Below are 17,064 nucleotides of genomic sequence, written 5' to 3' on the forward strand. Positions count from 1 at the left end.
ATTCTTTTATGTGTGTAGTACAAATTGAAGAATAAAGCAGGTAACTTTTTACCTAAATATTGCCCCGCTACAAATTGTAGTAATAGAAGATATTAAATCTTTCCTTTATTTACAGTCTCAATATAATCAATTGCTTTCGCGAATATTATGGAAACTCAATAAGTTCCTTTGAGACTTATTACGACACAATACCTCATTGTTAATCAATTATGTTTCTCCAAAATAGTATAATTGACTCTTCCAGAGTTCTCGATTAATTGTGTAATATCACATATTCATCAACATCTATATGGTGAATATCTCTTTCAAAGAGAAAGTTATACCATTATGGTCATGATCAAAATTATATGCAAGATATGTTTCTTGCATTACTGTTGTTCTTTAATAATCACATTGCCAAAATATATTGGCATACAATAGGTACGTAACCAATGATCATCCTTGCCATAATAATGACATTATTTTCTTATTTCCTCTCAAACCTCCTTCTAGATGTGAGTGTGGTATATTCATTACCACTAGTACATTTGTATTCTTTCAAGAATAAATATATATTCATAAATCATATATTATCACATTCACACCATGAGTGGACCATAATATATATATGTGCTTTATGAAATCTCATGTTAAATCGATGATAAACATTAATTTCACAGAGTGAAGGATTATTTTGAGAAACCTTATTGTTCTCATTACCACAATGATGGCGATTATAGTTTCGTCTATTGCCATGTCCACACATTGATACCTTCATGGTAATAATTTTGTGTTCTTTGAGACTTATCACATACTGCTATCACATTCTCTTAAGGAAATTAGAATGAAGCAAATTCAATGGGACAGGTTTCCATTTTTTGTGCCCACAATCATACATGAATTTGATCATGGCAAGGCATAAAAAAATTACCATTCAGGTGGTTATATTTTGTCACAAACTCTATTAGAGTTATAATCAAATTTTATTGTCTTAACTTATATTTAAAATCAAATTATAGAATTTTTAGAATTTAAAAAAAAAATAAGGTAAAATACTTACATTAAATCCAGAATTTATTCATGAAGGAAGTTCATTGAACAATTGACAATCGTTATGCTCAATATTATGTACAAGTTGAGCACCATGCATGTATCCCAAAGCCTAATGACCGAAACAGATGCCCAGTATAGGAATATTAATGTATTCACCCAAGAGTTTCACGCAAATTCCTATATCTTCTCTCCACGGGGGTTTAATTTCTCAAACGCTAGACAACTAATTAATAGTATATCTACAAATTAAAACAACCGCCCTCTACTCAATTGGTTAGAGTCTCGTACTGATAACGTGTTATAAAATAATAAAAGAAGAAGAATAGTATTGTAGAGAAAAGTATAGAGAGGGGATTCTTATTGATTTAGGATGAATTACAATGGAATAGAATTCATTTATAGGGAAAAAGTGACTTAGCCACCAAATAACAAACTCTAAAATATCTCTAAAATATAGACATTTACCTTAAATACAATTCTATTTATAACAAACTTAAAATAAATGAATTTAAAATATTCAAATCTCATTTAGAGCTCACATAGTTAGTACTAATGTACCTAGGTATGCAAGAAAAATATTGACAAACATGCTTTTAAGATAATGATATTTGTGGTCCTATGTATCCTGTGATGACAAGAACAATGATCATTGTACTCGCCTCTATGGTTTTCGACAAGCCTTACAAAATCCAAAATCCAAAACCAAACTGCAAATGAGAATTCACAATGGCACAAGTCTGTGACTAGTTTTTGATTTTTAGAAGAAAATAAAAAGGAGAAGGGGAAGTTTTGGAGCAACGGTAAAATCATTTCCGTATAATTTATAGGTCTTAGATTCAAGTCGTGAGAACAATTATTAATATGTGTATTATAGTTGACTGTCTATATCACATCTCTTGAAATATGACTCTTTTTTAATTTTTGTATGAATATAAAATATTTTGTGCGTCGAGCTGTCTTTACGAAAAAAAATTAAAGTGGATTTTTGTGGGGATGGTGGAGAGAAAGAAACCAAAAAACCCACCAAAGAATCAGGATAAGAGCGGAACTAGTGATAAATTCAAGTGGGGATATTTTTTAAGTTTTTAGCTAACTCCTTGAAAATACCATTAGCATATCCATTGACGGATAGTCCAATCTAACAAAACAAAGTTACCTCAATTCAATTCTCTCTTTTAACACCATATTGTTTGTCAAGACATTATCACTCTAATTTTTCACATACCACATATAGTGGTTAAATAATCACTATACTTTTTTTTTTAAAATTATAATCGTGGTTTCAGGATAGCTTAGCTAGTTCTACGGGCTACCTATTATCTCACACCAGCAACATATACCAGGTAACTTTATCTGCCAAGACTTGAACAGACAAGAAGAAATCGTCGGTTTTTTCTGGAATTTGAACTAAAATAATCACTATATTGTCATATTAACTTTATGGATTATGCTGTATTCATGTGATACTTATTTGCTTTAGCTCAATTAAAATTTAATACAAAAGGTTCTATATATGGTCCCAATTTGTCGTAAAGGAGATGAAATACTTATGAAAAGAGGTCATCCATACGTATAAAGAAAGCATAGTATCTAAACAAAATTAATTAAAATCCACTATCCAACATCTCTATCTCCATTGAATGCTCATTTCAAGCTTTCATTGCTATCTTTCTGTGTCTTTTTTCTCACTTCACAATCAAGAACAAATATATAATATAAAAAAATCTTGTATCAACCGCTACTCTTATTACTTAATTCTTGATTTCTTGTCCATATGTGCTATTTGAATGCTATGGATTTTAGGCCCTAAAGGACAAACAAGTGAACCACACCACGCCCACTTCGAAAGGGTCATTACATTACACTATATGGCAACAACTACTACACATCTCAAATTCCAAACACAACACATTAAACCCAAACGTCGTCGTTGCCGTGAGACTACCATTACTACTTCCTCCTCTTCTGGTAAGGAGTCTTTTAGCTCTTCTGATTTTTCGCCTACCACCTGTTCGACACAATGCCTGAACGAAACTCGTAAACTTGATACACCTACTATTGTCTCTCCTGAGAACTCATGGTGTTGTCCTGCTTCTAAATCCTCGCCGCCGCCACCACCCATTTCAGCCTCCTCCTCGCCTTCAAATCTCAAGATCCCGTACTCGCCAACTACATTTCCTAAAGTTATGGAATCTCTCAGCAGTACAACAACAGCCACCTTTTACGGTAGTGGAGGAGGTACTCCTATCCCAAACAACAACACCCACGAAGCATTTCCATCATCTTTCAGCAAATTCAACTCTGCACTCACAGCTGGGCTTTTAAACCCTATGTCACCGCCACCTTCTATGGACAACAAGACTCGTTCAAGCCCAACCCTTTTCGAAATGATGGCAAATGAACCCGAATGTATTCCAAGATCAACAATCAATAACACACCCATTTCGAATGGGGGCTTAAATCAGAAGCTTTCTACTTCCCTTATGCCACAAGACAAACAGGCCTTAATGCAACATCGACTTTTGGATCTTTTAGCCTGTAGGAGCCCGGGGAATCAGTTTAATGATTCGGGTTCGAGTGATGTGAAGTTAACATTGAGTTCTAAGGATGGTTTCAGTGTTGCTATGAATGTTCATAGGCAGATCTTGGTGGCCCATAGTAGGTTTTTTGCTGTAAAGTTGTCTGAGAAATGGGTAAAGCAACAGAGGAATTCGGGTCCTTACATTGTTGAGATTGCAGATTGTGATGATATTGAAGTGTATATTGAGACCTTGAGATTAATGTATTGCAAGGATTTGAGGAAAAAACTCATGAAAGAAGATGTTCCTAAAGTCCTTGGAATCTTAAAGGTAATGCTTATGCATTTACATTTACTCTGTGTGCTGTGTAATTACCTAGTGATGAGAATCGTTTGATAAACTGTTCTTATTGAAATAAATTGTGGCTGAATCATTTAGTGGTAAATGATTACTGATTACTGATTAGTAGTTAATGAATTGGGAAGAGAATCATGCGGTTTTAGGTTCATGGGCAGAGTTACCCGGTACCTATGTTGTTGGAGATAGCTAGTACCTGGTGGAATAATTGAGGTGCGAAGCTTGTCCCGACACCACTGACATAAAAAAATCACTTAGTCAAATGAATGGTACAAAGGATTCATATAACCGACCTCAACTAATTTATGACTTAGACGTGGTTGATTATTGTTAAATCACATAGCTAGATAAATTATGACCTTAATAGTTAATATGAAGTATATATGCTTGGTCTATTCTGAACTGTGAATAGAAGTTAGCTATCAATGTTGTTGTCTTTGTTCATTAGCCATGCATATATGTTTGTGTCCAATAGTTATTGAACTGTATTGCTTGCAAATTTATTGCAATGTGCTTCGCAAAGGGATAGTTGATTTTCCATGCCACTGTTTTAGGATAGTGAAATTTTTTAGAGATAAAGTCTAATCTTTATGCACAGGCACATGCAGGCACAGACACATATTTGGTAAATAGAAATGTCCACGATATTTTAACCATGGCTGATCAAACTGTGTTATAGGTTTCAGCGGCAATTGGGTTTGATGCGGGGGTGTTATCGTGCCTGGAGTACTTGGAGGCTGCTCCTTGGGCTGAGGATGAAGAAGAAAAGGTAGCTTCACTACTGTCTGAGCTTCGTCTTGAAGGAGTAGGTGCTGGGGAAGTTTTAAGGAGGGTATCTCTTGATGTTACATCGGGAACAGAGAGTGCAAATGGGAATGAGGAAGTGCTTCTCAAGTTATTGCATGTGGTTCTTGAAGGGAAGGATGAGAAGGCGAGGCGAGAGATGAAGGGCTTAGTATCCAAAATGTTGCACGAGAATTCATCTCATAACGACTTGAGGAAGGAGTCACTGTATTCAGCTTGCAATGCATGTCTGCAATTGCTTCGCCATCATTTTTTACGGGTAGCAGACGCAGGCATGGCGGATGTGAGTCAGATTGCACGACAGGCTGATAATCTGCATTGGATTTTGGATATCTTGATTGATAGACAGATAGCTGAAGATTTTTTGAGGACTTGGGCTTCTCAGTCTGAATTATCTGCGGCACATCCTAAGGTGCCTGCACTTCATAGGTATGAGGTTAGTAGGGTCACGGCTAGACTGTTTGTTGGAATTGGTAAAGGGCAATTACTCGCTTCCAAGGATGCTAGGTGCTCTCTTTTGCAGACATGGTTATTGCCATTCTATGAGGATTTTGGATGGATGAGGAGGGCATCAAGAGGTCTTGACCGGCATTTAATCGAGGATGGCCTCAGTAATACTATTCTGACCCTACCAATGGCATTGCAGCAAGAAATTTTAACGTCTTGGTTTGATCGGTTTTTAAACTCCGGTGATGACTGCCCGAATATCCAGAGAGGATTTGAGATTTGGTGGAGAAGGGCTTTCTGGAGGCGAAATGGCGAGCCTGAACGGCCTCGTCAAATGCGTGTCATGACTGCAACAATTGAGAACTCTTGAGACTTAACCAGTGAAGAGAAGAAGGGCCATGTCCACTCTATGATTGTCTTGTTCCAACTCTTGCTATTTCGTAGCCCTCATCTTATACCAATACTTTTTTTCCTTCTTCCTTTGAAGCAATTAGCACAATTTGATACTGCAGAGTCAAACTTATGGAGATGATCATGATCCCAGGTTTAATCCGGGAGCAAGCAGACACTTTTTTTCTGTTTAGGTGTCATGTGATATGAATATAGTTTCTTTCTAATCCCATGTAGAGCTCTCCTGTCCATGACTAAATTTCCTGAATTAGTGGTTTTAAGTTCACAAAAAGTTATCCCACTTAAAAGTTGTGCAACATCCTGAATGCTAATTTCTGTTACTGGGATAATTCATATATTCAGTATATCAAGACATGGATGACTAATTTGAGCAAGCTAACGAAGTTGAGGTAATTTGGGAGATAATGGTGATTGTCACTGCTTATAAGGGGACATTGCTACTGGTTTTGTGATATCAGTGCCAAGGGTGCAGCAAGATGGTAAATTGCTTATTGTCTTAGATCTTCATATATCTTGAGATCATCTGCTGGCAAAGTGTGGAAGCAAGACTTATCGTTGTCGCAATTCTGGTTGCTAATGAAATTCATTATGTCCATGCACCTTTGTGAGCCAGTCTCTGCTTAGGATTGATTAGATGCACTGTTTTTCCATCGCGTGAATACTGTAGCACGATATTCCCTAGTGTGAATTCTGAAGTTCTTCAATGTTATTTCCATTGTTTCTCACCCCTTGTTTACCAAATTTTCTGAAGTTTACCTTGTTGCGTGATGTTTCCTTTCCAATTACTAATTTTGTTTTGCATGAAAAATGAGTTTAATTCTATGATGCTGTTCTTCTACGTACTATCAGAGACTGTTGACTGTTCTTCTGGTTATTGATTATGTTGGCACCTTTAGTGAAAGATAGTCATGTCTTCTTTTGTTTGACTGACTATATGCTGGTATCCAATTTTCTTGAAAGAGATTCCTTGTCCTGGGATTGTAGGACATCTAGCTTTAGCTGTTTTATTTCAAGTAACTATTATTCTTTCGGATTTTGGAAAAAAAAAAAAAGAAGAGTAAATTATGAGTCTTATCTTTTGATTCCACTATTTCTACTGGTGCTTGAAATTGTGAGATGTATAATAGGCTGTGTTAAGTGTTAACTGCTGGTGATAAAGTAGTTATCAACATACAGTTTAATGTAAAATAAAATTGTTAAACCATCACAGTCAATTACAGGTAACTTTTTACCGAACTGATAGCCTGCAAAATATGGTAAATCACAGATTACAGCAGGTAAAACTACACTGAGAGTGTGAAATTCTGTTGTACTGTCGGTGTATATAAGTCGAACTCTTCTCTTAAAAGCTGATGCATTTTCATCAAATATGGTTGTGGTTTCCAACAGCTCTTGCTTCAACATCTACTTTCAAGAGTCCTATTTCATTCCCTTCTTAATAGTCTCACATCTCAAAATTCTTGTCTTCGTCATCATCAAAGTGAGTAAAGTAAGATGGTCCAGTAATCAAGCAATCATAATTCAGTTCACCTGGCTTTGCTATCTTTTGCCTGCATAAGAAAAACAGTAAAGTTAGATAAACAAGAAGCCCAGTTAAGTCCAAGCACAAAACATGAGCAGTGTGTTACCATTCTTGGTCAATTAGCATCTCATCAGTCATCCCAAATTTCTGCAACTCCTCCCTTGTATGGTGCACTGACAAGCAGTACCTGCACAAGTCTAAATTAGTTCAATTTTCCTAGTTTTGTTGTAGCTGGACTTCATCATAAAACTAGAGAGAGCACCACCGAGCTTTGTGGTAGAGTCGTAAGTACTCCTTCGTCCTTTTTAGGGGTCTCACGTTCGAGTCTTGGTTATGAAGTTACTTTTATTAGGGAGCACTTTACCCCTCCCCCTCCCCCTCCCCCAACGTGGGACTTCCGTGCACGGATTTGGATTTAGTCGAGTCCCAATGTGGGTACCGGACACCAGGTGAAAACCAACAACAACAACAACAACATACCGAGTATATTTCCACAAGTAGGGTCTGGGGAGAAGTAGTAGGTACGCAGTCCTTACCCCTACCTTGTGAAGGTAGAGAGGTTGTTTCCGAAATACCCTCAGGTCAATACAACAGAATCACAGCAGTTACGACAGAGAACTACGGCAAACGAAATAGTAACAACAACTAGAAAAATAAAACGAAAATATGTTTGTTTACCTTCCACCATAGCCTCTTTCCATGACAATCATGCCCCCATTACTCATATTATGAAGTCCTTCAAATTGATCAACTGTCCATTTATACCATCTCATCAAGAAAACTCTTAGAGTAAGTCCATGAGAAACTATAACCAAGTTCATATTTGAACTCTGCTGACCAGGTGGTTGAAATCTTCCTATGTCAATATCACTTCTAAGAGTTTCTCTGAACCCTGCAGCTCCCTTTTTCAAACAATTTCATCACAAAACAAAATGCTCAAAAAACTCAATGAATCTTGAAAAAACAGACTTACCTGTGATTCTGTCATACACATCTGCTGCTGATTCCCCATTAGGAAACCTATAAAAGAAACGACCATAACGAGCTCGCACAGCTTTCTCTATCTTCATTTGTTCTTTGTCCTGGAAATTTCCTAGATAAACACAATTCATAAGATGCTACTCTACCTCCGATCCAAAATAAGTGTCATTTTAGCCGAACCAATTGTCATGAGAGTCGCTTTAGGACGCTAACAACGCGAATTAATTATTATTATTTTCTCAAATCTATCCTTGCTGCAATAGATGATCTAAAAATCTGAGGAAAGATAACAAGTAATTTGAGGAGATATAAAGGGTTATTCATTCAAATAATCTTTTACTCCTATAATTAATGCTAGTAAATTTATTTTGTACGCGCGACAAAACACAAGTGACACTTATTTTGGACTAAAGGGAGTAAATACATACTAGGAAAGCCAAGTAACGTTAAAAAAACAACCCTAAAAGCTAGTTCATGATCATATAAAAAGACAATAACGCATTCCCTCAACTAATCCATCGAACACTTAAGGATGGACATATGGAGCGTGAACAACGTGACATGAGAGTTCCAACATTGTATAAACCAAGAAATGGAGAACCTAGCTCTGATACATGTCAAAAATTTAACTTTACGCCTAATTCGACCCTGAAAGTTAGCTCATGAGTTGCAGATTACCTAACAAACAATAGTACGTAATTCCATTTCCTAGACCAATATGGAACATTTAGCAAGTAAGACTTAGTCAAAAGAATTTATAGACAAAACTTGTTCATACCAAAGTCTTGCTCTCTTAGCCGAGGCTCTTCTCTAACACCAGCAATTCTTGAACGTTCAAATGACTTAGCCAAATTACGCAAAGTTTCGATACCTCTTTTATAAGGTGACACATAGAAATAAACCTTCCAATCATCTCCACCATCTTTCTCAATCATTTCCCTCATTTTTCTTCCACATTCCTCTGCTTCTTCTACTCCTTTTTCTGTCAATCCAACGTTAGGATCAGCTACTCTTGTATACACACTTTCATCTATATTTCCTTCACTTTGTCCATGTCGTACAAGAATAATTCTTTTTGGCCTAGGTGGTTTTACAATGCCTGGATATGATAATACTAGGTTCTTTTCTGGGAAACTACTAACCCAACCATTTAGTTCTCTAGATTTATGTTGCACTCCAGAATATTCATCATTGCAACATCGTATTGTACTAGAATTTGGGTGAAGTTTTTGATGATTTACTCCAAAAGAAGTTGAATAAATCTTGGAGAAAAAGTTACTCATTTAGATAAAATGATCTTTACCACATAAACATAGTATGTTCCTAGAACTTTTGGGTACGTAGTGCTATCTAAGATTTTTCTCAAAAATATTCCTGCTAATTTTGATGCAAATGTGGCTACATAGTGTAATGAAGAGAGGTGAGAGTTCAGAGTGCTTTGTTTTTATTGTTTGTGCTACGAAAATAAGAAGAGCCAAGCAATTTTTGCCTTATCTAGCATGATGCAAGTGTCTGCACCAAGACGGAAAATTGTGCGGTGGAGGATGGACTTGTGACATTGACGAGGCCTTAGAAATATATGTTAGTACTAGTAAAAGGTTTTTGGATATTATCACTTTTAACCCGCGTCAAAAACTATTATTATTCGGTAACCGAAAAAGTAAATGAAATTTATATAAGTTTTATATATAACATACATAATATATATATATATATATATACAAAAATATATATTTTTCGGCTATTATTTTGATAGCGACTATACAGCGTGATTTTCCCAAATTTTTTGGCATATAATACAATGTCACATAAGCTTAGTTGTTGATTAAAGGACAGACCAGCTGTCCACTTTTTCGTGTTCTTTGTGATCTTTTTTTTTTTTCGTTTGTAAAATGTTAGTGTCAAGTAAGTATGCACGCAACTCAATTAATTATGAAAATAGCACGGGCTAGTCAGTTTTTGGACGGGTAATTGAAAAATAGTCATCGTTTACAAAGTCATTAAAAAATAGCTACTATTTTGTTGCAACACGGAAAGTTCCAGCATAATATGCCGGAGATTGGTGCACCTGTGTATGAACTTACAACATATTACGCTGGAACTCCAACACACGAAAAGTTCCAGCATAATATACTGGAGATTGGAGCACATGTGTATGAACTTCCAACATATTATGCTGGACCAGTATATTATACTGAAAGTCCAGTATATTATGCTGGAAGTCTAATATATTATACTGGAAGTCCAATATATTATACTGGAACTTCACTATATTATGCTGGAATATTTTCCGGATTTTGAACAGTGTTTTCGTTCAGATTTATCTTTACATGAAAATGGCTAAATTTTGATTACTTTTGAAACTGTGGCTATTTTTCAATTATCACTTACAAATTTGGTTATTTTTGAATTTCACCTCAATTAATTTGGTAGATACTGCAGTACTATTTTTCATCAGTAAGAAAATCGGATAACTCTTTTCAATAATGCTTATAATATTGATCTGAATAATGATATTACTTACACTTACAACCATTATTCTCCGTGAAATGCGCAAGTAGAGTGGGATTAGTAGGCCTTTGGACATAAAAATTACAAGTTTTGAAAAAAAGTAGTATCTTGAGTTAGGTTGAAAAATAATATTTGGAATTTGAAACTATATTTGGACATGCATTTCACTTGAAAACATATTGCAGTTTTATGAGTAGGGAAAAAAGTTTTTCTGAAAATTTTGAATTTTGGATTTTGAAAAACTCATTTTCAAAAAATCTTCAAAAACTTACAAAACTTCATGGACAAACATTTTTTTTAAAATGAAAAAAGAAAAAAATATTTATGGACAAACAGATCCTTAGAATTGTAGCTACTACTTGCACCTTGTATTAAACTCATTACTTTCTGCTCGAAATAAGTATATGGGATTATACTCATTTTTAACTCGACATTAGATGGACGGTTCTTATTGGGTAATTTGCAAGAATGACCTTGGAAGAGGATGATCTTAATTTTTTGACCCTGCTTGCCACATGGGCAAAACTTCAACTTTAACAAGTGTTGCCCCTTATTTGCCCCTTCGTTTAGATCTGATTATAAATTATGTTTTAAGAAAGATCCGGTATAGTTTTATACGGATATCGCTAGGAGATAGAGTCAAAATTGAAGTAAGTCCCTATGCTTCAACCAAAGTGCGTATAATTTATTTACTCTACAATAAAAATTTGAAGAATTAGTTTTCAACTTCACCGTTCCTTTCGTCGGAATACAATTCGAGATTAAACAGTTTAAGAAACTTATTTTCTTCCAAGAAATAAATTTAGAATTAAGGGAAGGAATGAGAAATATGAAATAAGAACTTATGTTTCTAAAATTTGTGAAAATGTCGACTAATTTATTGGAGGGGACGAATTATAGTAAATTGCTCCAACACGAGGCTTCCCACGGAAAACACTTTTGACTTTTGGCCTTAAAGGTGTGTCCATGGATTTAAAAAATTGAAATCATCCATTTCCAAGGTCATTGGATGTAATTTTTAATAAGATTCTTATCAATATGAGCTTCACATAGTCGAGAAAAATTGGTTTGGGGGGGAGGGGGAGAAGAAATAGCCAGATTTACAACTGGTAATTAAAAAATAGTCACATTTTCAAAAGTAATTGAAATTTATCTATTTTATTCATGTACAGATAAAATTTGAACAAAAACACCCTTAAAAATTCGGAAAAATTCCAGCATAATATGCTGGAGTTCGAATTTTTTACATATGAGATTCCAACATAATGTGCTGGAATTTCATAATGTGCTGGAGTTCCAATATAATATGCTAGAAGTTTTTACGTAGGAGCTCCATAATCCAGCATGTTATGCTGGAACTTTCCGTGTGATGGAGTTCCAACATAATATGATGTAAGTTTATTCGCAAGAGCTCCTTAATCTAGCATATTATGCTGGAACTTTCCGTGTTTCAGCAAAACATTAGCTATTTTTAATGACTTTATAAATGCTGATTATTTTTTAATTAGCAGTCCAAAAATTGATTAGCCCGTGCTATTTTCACGAAAAACAGCTATCATGGACAGGATTTAATCGGGTGGGCTTTTGATAGCCCAGAAAGCTTTGCTCACCTTCAACGAGATAGTGTATTGGACTTGCTTACAGAAACATTATTCTAATGGGCTTATGTTATCTGCTATCGGCTCTACAGATCCTAGCCCAATTTGGTAAACTGAAAAACTTTTACTGATATTTAAATCATTGACATCAGGTAGCCATTCTAAAGGGCTATTATTTAGAAATTAGCTAGTGAGTCCTGAATTTTAATTTTTTAGTTCATTTTTTCGGGAAAAAAATATCTTGAATTATCATAAAGTTAAGATTTTCAGGATAAAATAAGTACCGACTAATCTCTAAATAGCATCACTGAGAATGACTATTTGTGCACTTGCCCCAATTTAATCTCATATAACATAAAGATATTTTTGACACTTTTCCCCCATATTTGTTTTTTCCTTAGCTTCGTGAAAGGGTTGCGTAATTCGGGTGCTAAGGAATAATATGATATGGAAGTAAATCATTAATTCGCCTTTTTCCAAAGAACAATTACTTGATAGTTGATAATCTTGAGTTTTTTTTTTTATTTAAAAAAAATAATTTTTTTCTTCTTTATTTGGAGGAAAATTCTCGGTTGTGTTGTTGAAAGTGATTACTTTAAGACACATTCAGACAAAATATGATGACATTTATGCATGGATAGTTTTATTGGTAAAAGTACCAATCATTGGATGACAGACATTGAAATCTCCCAATTAATCTTAATTATTGAGGGAATAATAATATATAGTATAATAAGTTGACTTGGAGTCAATCGTCAAGTGCCCCAGTTTGCTTCTTAGGGCATATGTACCTTTAACATTAAAATAAATGTGTCCCTCTATTTTATTATACTGTTTATTCTGTCCCTTCTTCCTCATATAATGATTGCAATGTATGGCTGCCCCTTCATTTGTTGGTATTTTTCTTGTACAAATTCTACTACTTTTTATTATGACATAAGTATTTCAACATCAAGTATAATCTTATATTCATGAACTATTACCTTAGAGCCAATTTATAAACACATACACTGTTTTCCAAATTTTCGTGAATGGGGAAGAGAAGTAGTTAGGCAAGAACCGAAGTTTTGAACTATTACTTTATAAAATATTTAGTTTCATTAGATTAAAAAGAGAAAAGGGCATGTCGGTGCACGAAATATTCCGCATTCACGCAGGGGTGGAGAAAGGACTGCACCATAAGGAGTGTGATGTAAGTAGCCTACCCCGATACGAAAATCAGTGACTGATTTCACTGCTCGAACCCTTGACCTATATGTCAGACGGAGACAACTTTACCGTTGCTCCGAGGGTCCTAGATCTTCAGTCGCATTAGATGTTACTGTTTGCTATAAATTTTATGCAGAAAAATAAAACTGCAGTTACAAACAACTATAAAGAAAAATTGATTTAATTGATAAACATTGCAGGTTACAACTCTGTTTATCCCTTGATTCTTCCCTCCAATTTGTTATCCGTAATTCAGGGGCCTTAGCGGCGTATTTCTCGAACGTAGGATGGTATGCATCTCTTTGATGTATTTGATGATCAAGAAGCATATGACAACACTCCATTTGGATCTTGAATGTTGCTAGAACTTTGAGCAAGACATATTCGATATGTCTCTGATCTCTAATGAATATTCCATGAATTTTTATGGAATTTCGAGATCGTATATGTAATCTCTTTGTGCACTATGGGATTGGTGAGATCATCTTTGAAGAATATATGTAGCCTTATTTATAGGCATGAATTAGGGTTTATGTGGAGTAGCCACCAAATAACCCTAATAGACTTCTAATATTTCAAGAGTCGTCTTGAATTTAGGATTTATCTTGATATGTTAAAATTTCAGTGTCTACAAATGTCCCATACTTCAAGGTTTATTGAGGTGTAGGCTTGCTGAAACATGAAGACGAGACTTGAAGTATTCGACCGTCACAACAGATAATCTTGAAACTTGAAGTTTTTGATATGCAGGAGGAAGAGATGAATGGCAGAACTGGTCCCACTGGGCGTGCCAATTTGTTTGCTATAAGTTTTATGCAGAAAAATAAAACTGTAGTTACAAACAACTATAAAGAAAAAAGGATTTTATTGATAAACATTTCAGGTTACAATTCTGTTTATCTCTTGATTCTTCCCTCCAATTTGTTATCCGTAATTCGGAGGCCTTAGCTAGCGTATTTCTCGAATGTAGGATGATATGCATCTCTTTGATGTATTTGATGATCAAGAAGCATATGGCAACACTCCATTTGGATCTTGAATGTTGCTAGAACTTTGAGCAAGACATATTTAACATGTCTTTGATCTCTAATGAATATTCCATGAATTTTTATGAAATTTCGAGATCGTATATATGATCTCTTTGTGCACTATAGGATTTGTGAGATCATCTTTGAAGGACATATGTGGCCTTATTTATAGGCATGCATTAGGGTTTGGGTAGAGTAGCCACCAAGTAACCCTAATAGACTCCTAATATTTCAAGAGTCGTCTTGAATTTAGGATTTATCTTGATCTGTTAAAATTTCGGTGTCTACAGTTACATCAAATCGAATAATTTAAATATAAGAATCAGAAACCAATGTAATTATATGTATAACTTATCGATAATTAAATAATACAAATTTATCTACACAACACATATCTTGCATCAAGTTCTTTTCTTAAAAAAAAATACAGAGGAAGAAGTGTGGCTTGCTTGATGTGGAGTAGTAGAGAAAAGAGACTGTTCTTGAACTACTTGAAAACCATACTCCTAGAATGTAATTTTTCCTTATATAAAAATGGTTATTTTATTTTATATTAACCCCACATGAAGAGGGCCACGTATTTGAAAATTGAAGATAATGTCTAATAAAACAAAATGGTCGAATCAGACTAAAATTGGCAGTACTTGAAAAAATTTCAAAGAAACTTCTTGTGATTGTCTACGGGAAAATTAGTAGTAATTTTTTATGAGGATTCGTGCAAGTTTAAACAACTTCTTTAGAAAAGAATTTTAAATTTTGTTTTTATATTAAATAGTTTATGATTTTGTATTTGTTATTTGCATTGACCTTAGTCCTGTCGGAGACTTCTTTCTTTCTTGTTAAGAAAGTAGTAGTTTCAAGATATATATATTATCATGCATTAATCTACCAATTAAATTTGGATCCTCTGATCCAATAAAATAATGCTATGTATATAAATTTATCTCTTGTATTTGTTTTCTATAAGCATTATAAATTAATGAGTAATTAGACCAATAATGTGGGAATTGAATGTCGTATAGCATTTGAAGTTGCAAGCAGGGGCGGCTCAAGCGCACGTGGGGCCTAAGGCGAAAGTTTAATATGGGGCCTAAGCATTTATAGGAATGTTATAGTATATATTTTTATTTAAAATTTATTCTTCTAGAATCTAGCTATTGGTGCCAAGATGATTTTGAATAACCGGATGCATATTTATATTTTTTTTAAAAAATAAACAATATGTACAAAGTAAAATTAATAAAATAATAAATAACAAATGAAAATAACACTAGAGAAAGTTAGAATGATATTACCCAATGACTGACTGATTCAAGAGGTTTGAAGACTTTGATTCCAAAATATCTAGTTGGCTTGTTGGAGTTTTGGAGAAAGAAAAAAATCTAATAGAAATAACTAAGAAGATGAGCATGAATAAAGAGGAATGAAGAAGATATGTCTTCTGGAATATGAAGAATGAAATGAAATTGAAACGTTGGATTGGGATTACTTGGGAAGAAGAGTAAAAAGTAGAGTTGTCAAATCAAATTAAAGTGACAACTATTTTTCTATTATTTTAATCTTTTCTTTATTAATATATATAAAAAAATTCTTTCTTTTTATATAAAAAGTACAAAAGTACTATATATATATATATATATATATTTTTTTTTTTTTAAAAAAAAAAAAAAACCTATAAACCTATAATATATATGTTATTCTTAAAATATGGGGTCCCCAACTAAGCCACTTGCCTTACCCCATACTCCGTTAGAGCCGGCCCTGTTTGCAAGTTACCTAAGATATTATTTTCTAGAAAAAGGATAAGAAAACTTGACTTACATAACTCCTCCAACCCCATTTTCCCTTTCCCCTTTCTCCTTTAGGAATTTTTGTCAACGTTTCACATGATTAGATATTTTCATTTTTATGGAATTTGGACTTTGAGAGCAAGGTGATAACAATATCGACAAGTACCCTGGCGTAGTTATTAGCCAAAGAGAAAAGTAAATTCAATATTTTATGGTAAGTAAAAATTAAAATCAAAATTTTCTGTAGTTTTTAATAAGTGTAATTACCATTTTAACAGGTTATCTAATTATGTGAGTATATTTTATATCTGTCATTATATAAAACCTAAAATCTTATTTGATTAATGATGTCACGACTTGCGGCACGCACTACGTGCAAAAACTTACTGCGACATTTTAAAAATTTAAATGCACCTAAAAATAGCATTGACATGTATGTATTTATGTTCATCTAATTGAAGATACTTAGTTAGTTAATGAAAATGTGACTACAGAATGGCTTTCACAAAAAAGAGCCCCACATAAGAGGTTTTCACACGCAAAAAGGTGTGTGGAAATTCTTAATTGTGAACTAGACTTAACTGTATTGAAAGTAAATTTGATTCGGTATCAGTTTTGTACAGTGCATTTCAGACATAAGAGTTATGCCGATCGGATGGCTCGTTATGTGGTTTTTATAGTGGATGAGAAGGTTCTGCTCAGAGTTTAACCCATAAAGGGGGTGTGATGAAGTTCGGGAAGGAGGGCAACTTGAGCCCTCGCTATATTGGTCCTTTTGAGATCCTTAATAGAGTTGATGAGGTGGCCTACAGACTTGCATTACCGCCCAACTTATGGGGAGTTCACCCAGCGTTA

At 34.4% G+C, this 17,064-nt stretch overlaps 2 protein-coding genes across 3 annotated transcripts; one reads left to right on the plus strand and one right to left on the minus strand.

Annotated features, from left to right (window-relative positions):
• Nucleotides 1-2,666: 2,666 nt before the first annotated feature.
• On the plus strand, nucleotides 2,667-6,295 carry LOC107771375 (BTB/POZ domain-containing protein At1g63850). The gene is made up of 2 exons (XM_016590732.2): nucleotides 2,667-3,881; nucleotides 4,588-6,295. Exons 1-2 carry the CDS (start codon nucleotides 2,820-2,822, stop codon nucleotides 5,527-5,529), a joined length of 2,004 nt encoding a protein of 667 aa, XP_016446218.1. The 5' UTR covers nucleotides 2,667-2,819; the 3' UTR covers nucleotides 5,530-6,295.
• Nucleotides 6,296-6,746: 451 nt separating this feature from the next.
• Nucleotides 6,747-9,538, minus strand: LOC107771358 (phosphoglycerate mutase-like protein AT74H). 2 transcript variants are annotated; one of them, XM_016590724.2, is made up of 5 exons: nucleotides 8,852-9,538; nucleotides 8,066-8,185; nucleotides 7,771-7,843; nucleotides 7,199-7,279; nucleotides 6,747-7,120 (listed from the first exon to the last, which is right to left on the minus strand). In XM_016590724.2, the coding sequence occupies exons 1-5, from the start codon at nucleotides 9,354-9,356 to the stop codon at nucleotides 7,015-7,017; spliced, it is 885 nt and encodes a 294-aa protein (XP_016446210.1). In that variant the 5' UTR covers nucleotides 9,357-9,538; the 3' UTR covers nucleotides 6,747-7,014. The 2 variants fall into 2 exon arrangements, with proteins under 2 accessions (XP_016446210.1, XP_016446196.1); XM_016590710.2 differs by having other exon boundaries at nucleotides 7,771-7,984.
• Between the last annotated feature and the right edge of the window lie 7,526 nt (nucleotides 9,539-17,064).

This window comes from Nicotiana tabacum, chromosome 23 (assembly GCF_000715075.1).
Source record: "Nicotiana tabacum cultivar K326 chromosome 23, ASM71507v2, whole genome shotgun sequence".
NCBI classification, from domain to species: Eukaryota; Viridiplantae; Streptophyta; class Magnoliopsida; order Solanales; family Solanaceae; genus Nicotiana; species Nicotiana tabacum.